A 16,242-nucleotide genomic window follows, 5' to 3' on the forward strand; every position below is an offset into this window, starting at 1 on the left:
TGCACGTCCAACCGGGAGGAGCCCTAAAGGTAGACCCAGGACACGGTGGAGGGACTATGTCTCTCACCTGGCCAGGGAACGCCTTGGGATTCCCCCGGAGGAGCTGGCCCAAGTGGCTGGGGAGAGGGAAGTCTGGGCCTCCCTGCGTAGGCTGCTGACCCCGCAACCCGACCCTGGATATGCGGACGATAACAGACGGATGAATGGATGAATGGAGCTGTATTATAGGTGCTGGAAAGGTGAAACCAGAGGCCTCCTCCTCCATTTAATGCAGGTTTTTACTGTTCAACATGATGGCTTCCTTTACTCTTCTCTTAAACCATCTATCTTCTCAGTCCAGAATGTGTATTTTATCATCTTCAGAGTGTGTCCCTTGTCCGTCAGATGTAAGAGGACTAGTCTGGACCTGCAGGTGGCTGTCCTGTGTTGTGCCATTCGCTTGTGTAGTTATTTATTTTCCCCAACGCGAAGGTCCGGACCCTCCTCCCGGCACCGGACTGCAGAAACACCACCACGCTTCTGTTTGGATGGACTAACTTCCGAGTCTGTTTGGGAACATTTAGTGAATATTTACTTGTTTATTTATCTGAGATAAATGAAAACATTTGATAGGACCAGTTTGGATTTTGGAAATCAGAATATCTTTGGACTAATTCATTATTTACGAAGCCGGTATTTTACTGGGCTGCAGCGTGACTGAAGCAAGGTTATAGATGTCATGCAAATGTTCTCGTTTCAATTTAGCCACAAACGTCCCATCATGTTTGCAGTTTAGCTCCAGTTTTATCTGAAATCTGGTCACCAAAAACTCGTCCATATTTCTTGCACTTTCAACCTCATGGAGACAAAATCACGACGGGCTCCAGACTGAGGGAAGGGAACACGAATGTGTTCTGAAGAGCAGGGCTCATAACTCACCAGAAAACTGAGAGCCCTCACCAACATCTCGCTAACAGACGCAACACCGAGGCTTTTCCTTACCGGATAGTCTTCCTGTCTGTGTTCTATTGGTGGCTAGTGCAGAAATACAGGTAGAAGACTATTTTACACTCAGCCTGCACGTGGCACTTGGAGTGAGGGAGTTACTTAAAAAATAAGTAGGAATGGTTTCTTATCGAACCTGCTCTTTAATGTTTTATGGACATTGCTCCTGTAAGAAGCTCGTGTGCTCCAAAACAACGTCATCTCGTCTGTCTGCAGCTAAAACAGACAAATAATGAACCTTGTCACATCACAGTTTCAGCGGGAAGCACCAGGCCAGCATCTGGCTTCAGTCTGGCTAAGAGCTGTTGGACGTGTGACCAAAATGTTAAATCTTGTTTAAACAGTTAACTCACTGAACTCAATACGAGCCTGCAGGCTTTGGGAGAGAAAGAAAAGCTTCAACTCAATCCCCACCTGTGGCCTGATCCTTCCATACTGCGAGAATCAGACGCCCTTTTTCCTTTTAGGGATTAAGGAGATGTGATCTTTTATCTCTTTAAAAATGCCTGCAACTCTCCTGTTGAAGGGCCACATGACCTTTACTCCTTCATCCCTGCAGGGAAAACGGCTCCTTATCTCTGCTAAAATCTGGGTTGGGGCTGAATGATGGGGCTAAGAGGCCTTACGCTCTGTCTGCTCTTACCAGCTTTCTGATAAGTTGTATAAAATGTTCTGATTCCCTAGAAGTGATTTCTCAGATCGAGTTTGACTAAGAACAGCAATTGTTTTAATATGACAGTGTGTACTTTTCCTGGCAATAGGGGGCAGTAGAGACCTAAATTATTGCAACTAAGCAGTATTTTTGTGTTGGAGGAAGACCTTACCAACGGATGTCCATTAGGGTCAAAAAGCCCCAGGGAGCGCAAACGTAAGCAAAATAACGAGCACATCAGAGTCCCTTTCATCAACACCTGAAGAGGTAAAGGTGTAAACAACAACTTTTAGCGATGATGAAAGTTTTGTAACTGTTTTTTACAAATCAGTAAAAGCATTTTGTCCTCATGGGCTCCCTTAGAAGGGAACATGGCGTCTATGTTTATGTTTATTATGTTTTTATTTAGCAGACGCTTTTATCCAAAGCGACTTACAGTTTATAACCTACAGGGCATGTTGTGATCTGTGGGTAAACCGGAGTACCCGGAGGAAACCCACGCATGCATGGGGAGAACACGCAACTCCACGCAGAAAGGCCGCAGCCGAGCAGAGTTTCGAACCTGCGACCTTCGTGCTGCGAGGCAACAGTGCTAACCACTGCGCCACCATGCAGCCCAGTCTAATATGGCTTCGTCCAGAGACATAGACACACTCCCATGTATCTTAGACCTGATCTTTGTGGTTATTTGTTATGAAGCCGCCAATATTTTTCAAAAGTTGGGCATCAATTCATTCATTTTCAACATTTTGATGATTTCCAGAAATTAATGGTAAAAACTAGACATTGTCTCTTTAAGAGACATCTGTCTGTCCGTCTCTTTTTACCCAGCTGTTCTGGTCTGTCTCTCCAACTTTGTTTGTGAATGCATAAAAATCCGTCATTAAGATTGTGTAATTGGGAAATGAAGAGTCTGCTGTTGTGACTTGGTGGTTTTACCACCCTGCTCGTCCATAAACCAGTCACTGTACAGCCACGGCAAACAGATTGAATAACATTAGATAAAATGTTCTAAATGTAGTTCGCCAGCTGAAGGGCTGAGAAGTGTTGATGGAAATCAGTAGACTGATAAAAAGGCCAAGTTTTCTCATCACTACTTGTCTTAGAAAATGTTTTACTCAGTCTGAAATAATGCCAAAAGTTTCCAAAGACTCAGGATCACATTCACAAAAGGATAGCACGCGTGCTGCAGGTGAGATTTTAGGTTTTGGGCTTCTGTCTGATTCACATAGGCTGCATTTATTCTGCACAACAGACTGGTCCGGCTAACATTAATGCATGCAAAATGACACAAACATTTCTGGATTTATACAACACATATTCCCTGTCACATTGTTTTTTTAAAGAGGTTTCTCAGAGAAACATGACACTCTTTAAAAACCTTTTTAATGATCCTCACACAGAGTTTCACATGCATGCATACATGAAAAAAGCCTTCTACCCCGTTTCCTGCATTCACCGCTGAAAGAAAATAGATGGTGAAATGCTTGAGTTAGAGAAAGCCCTAAACTCTACGTCACAGTGTCAATTTGCATTCATAGACTCATCCATCTTGGCTCGCGACCACCAAAGGCTGTGTTGATTTAGCATCCAGGGGGAGCTGAGCATGTTTTGTTTAGTATAAGCTAACATTTAGCATTAGCACACGTTAGCTTTTGTTTGTGGAGATAAAATATCAACGTTGCAACATTTTTTCAGCCACTTTCAGTGAACGAAGGTACCAGAAGATTCACGCTGCAGTTAGCCAACTGGAGACAAGAATTTTGCATTTAATGGATTTTAAGGAATAAATATCTCATTCTGGTCATTTTCCGTCCCCTACTCCTCAGACTATCTTCTACTTCCTGAGCTTTTTCCACTGACAAAAACTCAGGAGGGATTCGTTCACACTTGAGGTTATTGCACATTTATTAACATAATGAGTCTATGCCCATTTAAAAAAAAGGTTAAATCTGTGCATTTAAAGAAAACGCACCTTTTTTTTAATAAAAGTTATTGGTATAAAAATGATCTGATTCTCAATATCAATTATTTTTTGTAGTGTTGAATATTTTTTGGTTTTTGACAATAAAAAAGGGCTGGCATGTTAGGAAAAATGTCATTTATCAGACAACTTAATCTACAGAGATTCTGTCAGAAATGTGGGAATATGCAGTGACAGAAAAGTGACCTCCCTGTAACGGGAGGGTTGCAGGTTCCAGCCCCATCTGTTGCAGTCGTTGCCTGCTGGTGGCGGTGGGAGGGACTGGTGGGGACAGTGCTCTGTATCCTCGCCTGTTTTGGTGATTACCTCGTAGTTTATCACCACCAGCATGGGAATTTGCGTGTGTATTTGTGGATTACGGTTTGTGTTGTAAAGCACCTTGGGAGATGTAGAACCCTAGAAGTGTTATATCAGATGCAGGCCATTTACCATTTTAAGTAAAGAACCCTAACAAACATTGGTCCGATGCCGACATGGTGTCCACGTCCAAAAATGGTCGCGGTAGGAGTGTGGATCAGGTGGCAGACCGAGGCGGGAACCTTGGCGGTCCTATCCCCGGACAAGAAAACTGGTTTTTGGGACATGGAGTGTCACCTCACTGGCGGGGAAGGAGCCGGAGCTTGTGGCAGAGGTTGAGCGGTACAGGCTAGATATAGTCGGACTCACGTCGACACATAGCATTGGCTCTGGAACCCAAGTCCTTGAGAGGGGTTGGACACTCTCCTTTGCTGGAGTTGCTCCGGGTGAGAGGTGGAGGGCTGGGGTTGGCTTTTTATTAGCCCCAAGACTCTCTGCCTGTGTGTTGGGGTTTACCCCGGGGGACGAGAGGGTAGCTCCCCTGTGCCTTCGGGTCGGGGAACGGGTCCTGACTGTTGTTTGTGCTTATGGGCCAAATATCAGTTCAGAGTACCCATCCTTTTTGGAGTCCCTGGGGCGAGTGCTAGATAGTGCTCCATCAGGGGACTCCATTGTCCTGCTGGGGGACTACAATGCTCAAGTGGGCAATGACAGCTTGACCTGGAGGGGTGTGATTGGGAGCAACGTCCCGCCTGATCTGAACTTGAGCGGTGTTTTGTTATTGGACTTCTGTGCAAGCCGCAGTTTGGCCATAACGAACACCATGTTCGAACATAAGGATGCTCATCGGTACACTTGGTACCAGGGCAGCCTAGGTCACAGGTCGATGATAGACTTTGTAGTCGTATCATCTGACCTGCGGCCGTATGTTTTGGACACCCGAGTGAAGAGAGGGGTGGAGCTGTCAACTGATCACCACCTGGTGGTGAGTTGGATCAGATGGCAGGGGAAGATGCCGCGTAGACCTGGCAGACGCAAACGCATAGTGAGGGTCTGCTGGGAACGCCTGGCAGAAGAACCTGTCAAGACGGTCTTCAACTCCCACCTCCGGCAGAGCTTTGACCACGTCCCGAGAGCAGTGGGGGACATTGACTCCGAGTGGGCCTTGTTCCGCTCTGCGATTGTCGAGGCGGCTGTTGCTAGCTGTGGTCGCAAGGTGGCCGGTGCCAGTCGTGGTGGCAACCCCCGTACCCGCTGGTGGACACCAGAGGTTCAGGGAGCCGTCAGGCTGAAGAAGGAGGCCTACAGGGCGTGGCTGGTCTGTGGGTCTCCGGAGGCAGCAGACGGGTACCGGATAGCCAAGCGGGGTGCAGCAGTGGCAGTTGCCGAGGCAAAATCTCGGGCATGGGAGGAGTTTGGTGAGGCCATAGAGAAAGATCGGTCGGCTCCAAAGAGGTTCTGTCAAAATGTCCGGCACCTCAGGAGAGGAAGGCAGCAACTCGCTCACACCGTTTACAGTGGGGATGGGGAGCTGCTGACGTCAACTGGGGCTGTAGTTGGGCGGTGGAAGGAAAACTTTGAGGAGCTCCTCAATCCCACCAATGCGCATTCCGAGGAGGAACCAGAGCCGGGAGACCTGGGGATGGACTGTCCCAGTGTTTGCTGGGACATTACAGCAGATTAAGCCAAACACTTTACAAAATATACATGCAAAACTATTCTCATTCACTGGAAGTTTAATCTTTTTATTTATTCACTGTTTGTACATTTTAATATTCAAATATGGTGTTGACAAGTCTATGTACATTGTGCGGCTGTGCTTTGGAGGACTTTGTTTACACCAACACTTTTTTTCCTGTGTGCTTGTTTTCTGCCGACAGGCCAAAGCAGCTGGTGGCTAATGACTCTACACTTGAGGGGACAGACTTGTTTGTTTCTCGGAGACAACTCCAACACAACTCTATCTTTGCTATTGTAGCCCTTGATTGTGGAAAGATTAATTTACTCGTAACCAGCTGGTATGCTCATCTGAGATCAGTGTGTGAAGATGAACATTAATTACTGCTTTGGGTTAAACGTGTTACTGCCTAATTAGTTTACTGGTTCTAAATGGTTTTATCAGAGACCAGAGGTAGCAGTGATTAAACAGACACAAAGTGGCCGTGCTGTAACAGTTAATAGCTTGTTCATGCGGGGAGATCATAAATTACTGTTTTATACAGCTTCACAGCTATTAAATTTGTCTTTCCTGTGGAGTGTCGTAAACTCAGCTACAGGTTTTATTAAGTTATTTTGTTGAGCTGTTAATAATCAAATAAAGCCAACCTCTACATTTTCATTGGAAAAGATGTTTATAAGCCTATTTAGCCCGTCCAGCGGTGACTACAGTGCTTGTGAACATTTGATGCATTTTCAACAGAAACTAACATGATGTTTTAAGACTTGACTAATTTTTCCATTTGAAAGTCACCAAATGTTCACCCTGGACCCAGAGGCGCCTCCAGAAAATTTTGATGGGGTGGCCAGATGGGGCCAAATAAATTTTTGGGGTGGCACACCAAATTGGTCCTTGTGGTAAACTGTGGGAGAGTTTAGCCTGTGGCGATGTACTGCATTGTTCCTTTGTTCGTTTTAATTAAACAAATAAATAAATAATGTACGCATCCAAAACATTTAGCTTAAATTTTACAAACGCAAACATTTCAGAAAATATATTTCAGTTGTTTAAAATGTTATTTCAAATGTTGTTTAAACATGTATTTTTTAGGTTAATTCACCTGTTGCTGTGTTAAAACAAAAAAAAAAAACTATGAAATTTAAAACTTTTTTGAAAATGGTGAGCAGAAGCAACATATGTATTTTTTATTCTTTACTCGTTAATTGTATTATTTTTATTTTGTTTTACAATTATATCTTGAATAAAGAAGACCAATTTATGGTTTGACTGAACATTAATATGATTTATTAACACTGGCTTTTCCTGGGGAGGGGGCAGCAATTTTCCAGGGGTGGCCATGACCACCCCTGGCCACCCCTTGGGGGCGCCCTTGTCTGGACCCAATGATTATACGTTTTTAGAAACACTACAGAAGCTACATTTGCAAGTCCAATACAGATAAAAACACTGGAGCTTGAATTTTTATCACATTCTCTGCATTTAAACCTTTTCAGCAAACACATTTGCAGTAAATCCGTGTAACTGATTCCACAAGGGACTGCTGTAGTTACAGGCCTCTGGATTTTCTAAGGAGAAAGTAGTTGAAATTGAGGTGTAAACGTTGGTTTTCCTGAATTGGAATGTTTATTATGTGAAGTGCCTTGAGACGACTCTTGTCGTGATTTGGCGCTATATAAATAAACTTGAATTGAATTGAATTGGTTGGGAAATGATTTGCACACATTTCATCGTTGTACTTTTCTGGGGTTTAAAAATACAAATTTAGATTTGTAAAAAACCTAAAAGTGGTGCCTTTCAGCCCAAAAGCTGCAATGGCAAATTTGGAAAACAAATTGGCTCAAAACATTTTTTCCAAGCCATTCCAACTGAGTATAGAACTTTCTCCACCTGAGCTTGAGATCAGTGGACTCAGTGGTCTCCTTCAAAAAGCAGCTGAAACCTCACCTGCTCAGGCTTTGGTGTGACCTTCATCACCACCTTCTCCTTATTCTGCTCGTTCTACTTATTCCGCCTTTCACCGCAATCCATTGATTTCCCTCTTTCCTATTCGTTTTCTCTCCCTTTCCTTACATTATTACTTTTTAATCACAATTTTTTCTCTTTTGAAACATATTTTTTTATATTTTAATTGATTTTTGTTTGTTTGTTTGTTTGTTTGTTTGTGAAGCACCTCGTGATTTTTATCTTGAGAGGCGCTATACAAAATATTGTTTTCTTTCTTTCTATAGCTATCAATATGTCGTTGATATTTAACCCCTTAAGCCCTAGGCCTATTTTGAAGCCTGTTCCTCGAAAAATGGTAAAAATGGTATTTAATTGTAAAAATATTTTAGATAGCCTTGTCGTGCTGGGTTTGCTGATTAATTTTATGGGAATTATTACTATTTCTTCTGTAGTGAGAGGTTTTTTTTGCCCTGTTAAGGAACTAACATTACAGGGTCCCCCACCTGGGGGACAGGGACCCTAGTTAAAGAAAAAGTGATTCTCTCACATTTGGCTAAAACGTCCACCGATAACACGTTTTGGACCGTCCGGTTGTTGGTCTCAACAAACCGCTGCACTACTACACTTCCATGAGTCCTCCATTCATTACACACCTACATATTTAGCAACAGAACACCTCTGGTGTGACAGCAGGAGAAACAGCCAGCTGCTACCACTTCAACTTTAGTACGAGCTACTAGAGTCCCATAAAGAAAAACACCATTTGAATTCACAGACAACAAAAGACATTTGGACCTAGAGAAAAGCGACTGGTGTTTAGCGCTCTCTCGTTTCCTCTGGCAATGTTGGTTTCCTGTTCCGGCAGAAGCATCTCGGTGAAGATACCACAGGGGAGGGGGGGGGGGGGTGTTTGCGTTTAAAACGCAGCTCATTTGCAGATTTGTTACAGTGGCTTTAACTGTCCTTTGTGCTTTTACAAGCCGAAGTTGCACCATCGTTCTGCACAGCAGACTCCTGAAAAACACGAGCAAGAAAATATCTTGTTGAACAGTGAAAACACAAATGACTTAATTTCTGCACATACATAAACATAATAAGAAATCCATTATAATGATAAATGATAGTACACATCAGAAAAGGGTAGAAGGCCTTCTCCCGGTCAGAGATGATGTCCCGCAGCTATCTTGGGGTCTCTTTCACGAGTGAGGAAAAGACAGAGCACAGAGTTGACAGGCGGATTGGTGTGGTGTCTGCAGTAATGCGGGCTTTGTACCGGTCTGTCGTGGTGAAGAGAGAGCTGAGCTGGAAGGCAAGGTTCTCGATTTATCGGTTGATCCACATTCCTACCCTCACCTATGGTGACGAGCGTTGGGTAGTGACCGAAAGAACGAGATCGCTGGTACAAGCGGCCGAAATGAGTTTTCTCCACTGGGTGGCTGGGCCCTCCCTTAGAGGTAGGGTGAGAAGCTTGGTCATCCGGGAGGGGCTTGGAGTAGATTCGCTACTCCTCTACGTTGAGAGAAGCCAGTTGAGGTGGCTCGTACATCTGGTCAGGATGCCTCCTGGACGCCTCCCTGGTGAAGTTTTCCAGGCACGTCCAACTGGGAGGAGACCCAAGGGAGGGAAGACCCAGGAAACGCTGGAAGGACTATGTCTCTTGGCAAGCCAGGGAACACCTTGGGATTCTCTCGGAAGAGCTGACCCAAGTAGCTGGGGAGAGGGAAGTCTGGGCGTCTCGCCTCAGGCTGCTGTGCCCACGACCCGACTCTGGATAAGCGGCTGAAAAAGGATGCATGGATGGACAATACACATCCTAATTAAGAGCATTATGCTACAATAATGTTCAGCACCCAAATTTGGATCTGTTGTGGCCATTGTGACATGTATCTACAATCGTATCTGGCTTTCTTTTGATGTCTGTTCTCCATTTTTAGACCCACAGTGGTTTAGAACCTCTTATTTAGGTTTCTTAAACCTCTGACCTTTTCTTTCTGTCAACAGGGACTGAAAGGATATCCTGGTCCTGCTGGTCTCCCAGGTGAACAGGTGAGCACCTCAACCCATCGTCTGACCCACACAACAAATCAGAACAAAGGGAGGTATTGAAGAACTTAAAAAAGGAAAAGCTGTGCATCGTGTTGCACTGCTGTGTATGTGGGTATTAATATATTTACTCAGCATGAAGACGAACTTGCATATGTACAGTCTTACTTGTGAAATATGCATTATTTTTCTTATGGCAGGAACAAATATGAAAATGTCTAAAACACCTTTTTCAAGTAATTGTTTTCAGTTACTTTCTGTTTTCTATGCAGTGAAAAAATATTTAACAGAAAGACATTGCAGTTGGTAAAAAGCAGCCAGCATATCCCAGTTTTACTCCATCACTTATGTGTAGCTCACAAGATTTGTGGGAAACAGCAAGAGGTTTCTGGCCGAGGTACAAGTGGGTCAAATAGTTTGAACATTGTGGGTCAGACCTCCTACACATCCTCCTCCTCGCTCCTTCCTGAGACCAGACCTTGTGTAATATCTCACAGAGGAATGTCATGACACAAGCAAAGCTCTTCCTGTTGTTTTAAGTATTTTCTCAAGGTGGGGCTCTATTTTAGGGACTATAACATCTCAAGGTGTTGCATAAGGGCACAGTTGGTCGCAATGTTGTCTTGCAGTGAGAAGGTTGCAGGTTCAAGTCCTGGTTTCCCCATGCAGGTGTGGGTTTCCGGGTACTCCATCTTCCTCCCTAAAGCTAAACTATGCATGTTAGGTTAATTGGAGTGTTTAAATTGCCCTTAGTGGTGAGTGATTGTGTCTGTTTGGCCGCGTGATGGACTGGCCATTTGTCCCCCCCCCCCCCCCCCCGCCACTTGACTAGCCATAGTTGGACAACGAGGGCAATCCCAGTGAGGAAACGTTTCAGATGATGGGCAGATAAATGGACTCCACAAGTATTTATTAACAACACATTCTATTTTCCTCTGGATACAAATAACCAAGAAGACAGGACTTGGTAGTTTAGCATACAGAATTGGTAAATATCTGGAATATGTAGTATTAAGTGGTTTGTACAAGAAACTAAGGTTTGGATCATTGTTTTTTAAAGGGTGACTTTGCAACTTTTTCATAGTTTTAAATAATTTTCTTGAGCCATGTCCCTCAGAAACCCACCACCCTCTGTGGCCAGAATACGGCATTTGCAACTTCAGAGTGCCAGTCTGGTCTGTTGGACTTAGAAAAAAATGGAGCTGACATACCTGGTGCTGCAGTCTGATTCCAGTATGTTTTCTGCATGTTTTAGATCATGAACACAGCTGATTGTTTTTAGTGATGAATCACTCCTGTTGATACTAGAGAAATATGGCTGGGAGACATTTCAGCAGTTAGGCCAAGGTGTTAAAAAGACCAACATATAGCGAGAAGATAAGTTTCGCTTTCAGTTCTACTTAATGGACACTAGGGGGTGCTAAAACCAAGCCAAAACTGCCTAGTCTCCCATTAAGGCTAGATAATTGCCTTTCATTGAAACCAGACATTATTCAACACATTACCACCCCAGTTTTGACTGATGGACTTAACATGGAATAAACTATTTGCTTTTACTAATTTTAACTATGAGCATTCAAATACATTCACTCTGTATTATGAGTGCATTATCACATGGTCGGTGGTTGTGCAAAACAGGCTGTAAACAAAGAATGCTTTTAAAAATCAAAGTGTTACTCCTATATTTTCTTCAATCAATGTTTGTTGTGACTTCCTCTTTTCTTCAGAACAGCATCAATTAAGTTCTAGGTACAGTTGAACCCGGCTGTTGAAGGAACTAGGCTTGTAGGTTGTTTCAAGCATCTTCTAGAACAGAATTAGGATTCTTCATGTCCTTCTGTCTCTTCATGTAATCCCGACACACACCATGATGTTGGGATCAGGAATCTGTGACGGCCAGACCATCACTTTCAGAACTTTTGTTCTTCTTTATGCTGAAAACAATTCTTATTGTCTTGGCTGTATGTTTGGGGTCAGTTACTTTGCATTTTGTAAATGGATAAACATAAACAATAATTTTCTATATTTCTGAAAGCATTTTCAGACCTGTCTAAACTTTTGCACCATGCTGTATTTGTTTGAGTTGTAAGTTTAGGATATAGTGATGCGTTTTCCTTAAGAACCTTAAGAAGAGGTACACATAGTGTTAACGACAAAAGGGGTCCAAACACAAAGCCTTGTGGTACACCTCAGTTGACTGGGGCTTCAAAAGCACTATGGCTGAGATAATTAAATTTGTTAAAAGGCTTAAAAATAAATATTTTAAGTAGCACTTTACAATATTTGAGAACAGAAGTAGCTCAGGAGGTAGAGCAAGCTGTCCAGTAATCATGAGGTTGTAGGCAATCCCGGCTCCGCCCTGAGAATGCTGCTGTTGTGTCCTTGGGCAAGACATGCAATCCATCTTGCATGCTGGTGGTGGTCAGAGGGACTGGTGACAGGCCTCACCTCTGTCAGTGTGCCCCAGAGCAGCTGTGGCTACAATGTAGCTCATCACCATTTTATTGTTGCTAGTTCCTGATAAATGATGTAATTTTCTGCACGTCTTTACAAATGAACTTTGTTTGGATGTTCTTCTACAGATCATGTCATATTAAGCATTCCTTTCTGAGGGATGCATTTGGTTTGCTCTCACCACAAGGAAAGGAATGACTCATATAACATGTGCCTTGATGAGGATGAAGGTACTAAAGCAAAACGGTTCCCATAGTAGTCGTACCAGCGTGTGGCCTGACCACAATGTAAAAGCACTTACTGTCAGAAAAGTGGAACGGTTAGGGTAGCGATGTCTGTAGCGGCGCCTTTTCCTTAGGCAGCACTGACTCCAGTAAACAAAAGGTTTTTATTAAAAGGCTGGGAGGTTTTAATGTTTATGTGGGATCATATAAAAACATCATAATCATAAATACAATGCTTGCTATTGTCTGTTTTTATTATTGGTTTTCTATAACCCTGCTTTCCTGCAATCTTTGAGTTTCATTAGAAGCCAGCTGTGCATAAAAATTCTTCATAAAGAAAATGCCCTCCATTCCTTTATTAGTTAATTCCTTCTTCATTTTCTGTCCTGTCGTAATTCTTCTTCTGTTGTCGTCGTGATTTCTGTGGTGTCTTTGTTCCCACAGGGCCGACGTGGAGATGAAGGAAGCCCCGGGGCCAAAGGCTATCCTGGCAGGCAGGTGCAGTACATCTAGTGTTGAGGTGGTGATTGAGTAGCCCCCCCCCCACACACACACACAAGAGAAAAGGAAACATACCCAGATATTCTGCTAAATATTGAGTTTTAAATGCAGAATTAGTTGCAGGTTTCCTGCACTTTTAGGACATTTTCAAACAATTATTTGTGCATAAAAAAAGAGTCTTAGCTGATTTTTATTCTGCAGCTGAATATGGGGAAGTTTTATCTGAAACATTTAGATAATTTTGTGTTTGGAATTCAGACGTGTGTGTCAAAAGGTTTCCGTATCGCCACCCTGAATAAATGTGTGCCTAATGCTGCTGCTTCTGTGTCCTGACCAACTGCGTGCATCATTCCTCGCCTCGCGCTAAGAATCCTTTACTATAATAAGTCAAAGCTGAGAGGAAGATGATACTCATGTGTTTATAATCTGTTCTGTCTCAGCTTTTAGAGGAATCCAACTTTAAAAGCAGCTGGATGACTTCACTTACTTTGCCTGTTCTTGAATGTTTAAGATGCAGGAGTTCAGAAACTTGCCTCAGATCCTCGTAGACGCTCAGGGAAGCGTACTGGATTAGGTTTTAGCTCCCCCTACCACTTTTGAGTGGATTGTGAGTCACTTTGTCTGCATGCTTATGCCAAGATGCTGCTACTATTTAAGAACGTTTCTCCAGAGCTAAGAGATTTAGTTTTATTTTTTTTTTCCTGATGGATTAACTGTTAATGTCTCTGAGAAATGAGAGAATAGCAGTACACAGAACTCTGTAAATCACAGCCATGATGCTAATTTACAAAACTAGACACTTGTTCCTAAGTATTACACCTTAACCTGTAACACTTTAAAGAATGATGTTATTCTGTTCTGGTGTTTATAATGAATATTCTGTTATGGTTTACAGGGTTTACCTGGACCAGTAGGACGAATGGGGCCAAAAGGAATTAGGGTAAGTAGGCTTTTATTGTTTTGTGGGTTTAGAAAATTAAATAGTTGGAATAGATATTATTTTCAAGGTTAAACACTGACTTTGCATGCTAATATGTTTGTAATTTTAAATGTTTTTTTTCTCTGACCTAGAAAAGGAGAAGATTTATCTGTATAATATTAGAATTTGTGCTTCATTAAAGAAACTGATTAGACCGAACCAAGGCAGGAACGGACCGACACCATCTCCCCCGGCTCACACTTTAGAACGACCAGTGTGGTTTTCTTTCTTTAGATTGTGTTTTTGATGTCAGATCATAAAAGTGTTTGTCTCTGTTGTAGAATAAACCCTAATCCCATCGAATGGAGGTTGTAGGTTTAATGCCACCGTCGTTTCTGCTCAGCCAGTTTTGCACAGAGACCTTCAGAGCTCCCTGATGTGGGGGTATGTGCCCTTGGACTACATCGTGGAAGCCAGCACCATGCAGTCCATGGGCATATACACTTACCTCAAGGTTTTACTCTTCAAGACCATGCCGCCGTAACAAACATCCCAGCAGAACTGTAACAGATCACAGCTTTTAACGGATTCTTCTTGTTCTGTTGGCATCTCACAGTTCTGGACCATGTCAGCCATCTTTCCTTATTCTCATTTCTCCTTTCAGTCTATGTGTGCTTTATCTTTTCCACTGCTCCATTTTTCATTCCTCTCTACAGGGTCACATTGGCATCCCTGGGCTTTTTGGCTTACCTGGTCCTGATGGGGAGAGAGTGAGTATTACTGGCTGTGGAAGTAAATGCCTGAAGCGTTTCATTGTGGCTGTCCAAAGGGCCAAAAGAACAAAATAGGAGTTTTATTGTTGCTGTGATGAAACTCTGGAGGCAGATTTCACCAAATCAGTGTGAGGTTCTTTAAATAGAGCTGGACTGGGTTCTACGCCACAGCCCACATACTGTCCAGCATAGTGCCAAGTGTTGAGGATGCTTCTCATTTCACTTATACTGATATAGAATTCAAGAGAGGCTTTGAGTGATTGGATCAGACCAAGTCGACCCACATTACTCCACCTTTCAGGACATTTATTAACTGAACCAACAGAATAATTTCACATCAAAAGAATCTTGGAGGCTGTTTAGTACATTTTCATTATTGCCTAAATCCCCATTCACACCAGAGGATGTTTAAATGTTTTGTTCTTATTTAGTTTTATTTAACCAGGCAGGTCCCACTGAGATTTAAAACCTCAGTTTCAAGGGAGACCTGGCCAAGAGGCAGCAAAAGACAGTCACCAAATTACTCACTTACACAATTAAACTTATGTAGAAAATGATAGAAGAAATTACAACACAGGGAGTCTGTGTCAAGTATTCTCAGTCTAGTTTTAAATGTATTCAAGGAGAAAAGCTCGGTTAGTTTCCAGTTTTCCTGTAATCCCAACTCTAACCCTGTAATCTGTTCCACGAAGAAGGAGCAGAGTGAAGGAAAGCCCCTTTTCCCAGTCATGTGTGAGGAAATAGAATAGACTTCATTAATCCCATAGTTGTTACAGCAGCTTAGTGAACGTGGAACACAAATAACGGATCATTTGGATGCAGACTATGAGAAGTTAAACTGCTCCGTGAGATTATGTTACAGATGTAGTTGTAGTCCAAGCACTACTTTTATAAATGAAGGTGTACCAATGTCCCAACCTCCTGGTGGACAAAGAAGGCCATCTCACTGGAGGATATAATTCACAATGATGGGTCTACAGTTAGTAATGAACCTCAGCGAGGCACGATAAACCACATCTTTGCTGAGGACTTCAGATACAAAAGGTCCCCATAATCCAGAAAAGACAAAAATATTGCAGCAACTAGCAATTTTCACCTCAGATAGTTGGCCGATTTTCAAAGCATGAGGCCAGTCAAGCATGGTGGTGAAAGTAGTCATGGAAATACAGTTTAGGCCATCCAGTGTGTGGTCTACACCAACTTTGTGATACAATTTGCACCCCACTGCTCGTGTAAGGCAAAGTAAAGATGGGTAAAATGCAGATTAAACATGTCCCCAAGTGGATCAGAAAAGTATATGAAAAAAAAACTTAGCAAGTACTACAAGCAAAGTGTTTTAACTCAGACATTCCCTGCTCAGACGCGAAATCCCATGAGATAAAACGTGACTTTGAAGTTAATAAACGTGGGGGAGGAGGAATATACTGCTCACTACCGTGACCAATGTCTGATTGGTCATACTCAACAGTTGGCACACCTCAAACTCAGACCAAGACAATCCAACATGGTAAATAATCTTGATTCATGATCGGAGTGGTCTGGACGTGCTTTCGAACAGAGCCGAGCGCTTTAACACACCACACATGACAGGAATATCTGTTAAGATAATCTTTAGAGCCAATATGGTAATGATGTAAAACCGTAAGGTTATTGGAAGGGACTGGGGAAGGTATAGGAAAATCAACATCCTGCCTTGTGAACTGAGTTTAAAAATGTTGGTTACAGAAAACTTTTGTTTCCTGAACTTTTTCAAAACACCAGATTGTGCTTAAGATGAAAAATCTGAAAA

The 16,242-nt window shown here is 42.7% G+C and overlaps 1 protein-coding gene across 2 annotated transcripts in view; it reads left to right on the forward strand.

The window, feature by feature from the left end:
• The window catches only part of col27a1b (collagen, type XXVII, alpha 1b), a 104,635-nt gene that overhangs the window by 30,700 nt on the left and 57,693 nt on the right, over positions 1 to 16,242 (forward strand). For both annotated transcript variants that reach the window (XM_015960571.3, XM_015960572.3), the window contains exons 8-11: positions 9,541 to 9,585; positions 12,705 to 12,758; positions 13,657 to 13,701; positions 14,397 to 14,450. In XM_015960571.3, the coding sequence (XP_015816057.3) occupies positions 9,541 to 9,585; positions 12,705 to 12,758; positions 13,657 to 13,701; positions 14,397 to 14,450 (198 nt within the window). The remainder of the gene's footprint in view (positions 1 to 9,540; positions 9,586 to 12,704; positions 12,759 to 13,656; positions 13,702 to 14,396; positions 14,451 to 16,242) is intronic.

The sequence above is a fragment of the Nothobranchius furzeri genome, chromosome 10 (assembly GCF_043380555.1).
Source record: "Nothobranchius furzeri strain GRZ-AD chromosome 10, NfurGRZ-RIMD1, whole genome shotgun sequence".
Lineage (NCBI taxonomy): Eukaryota > Metazoa > Chordata > Actinopteri > Cyprinodontiformes > Nothobranchiidae > Nothobranchius > Nothobranchius furzeri.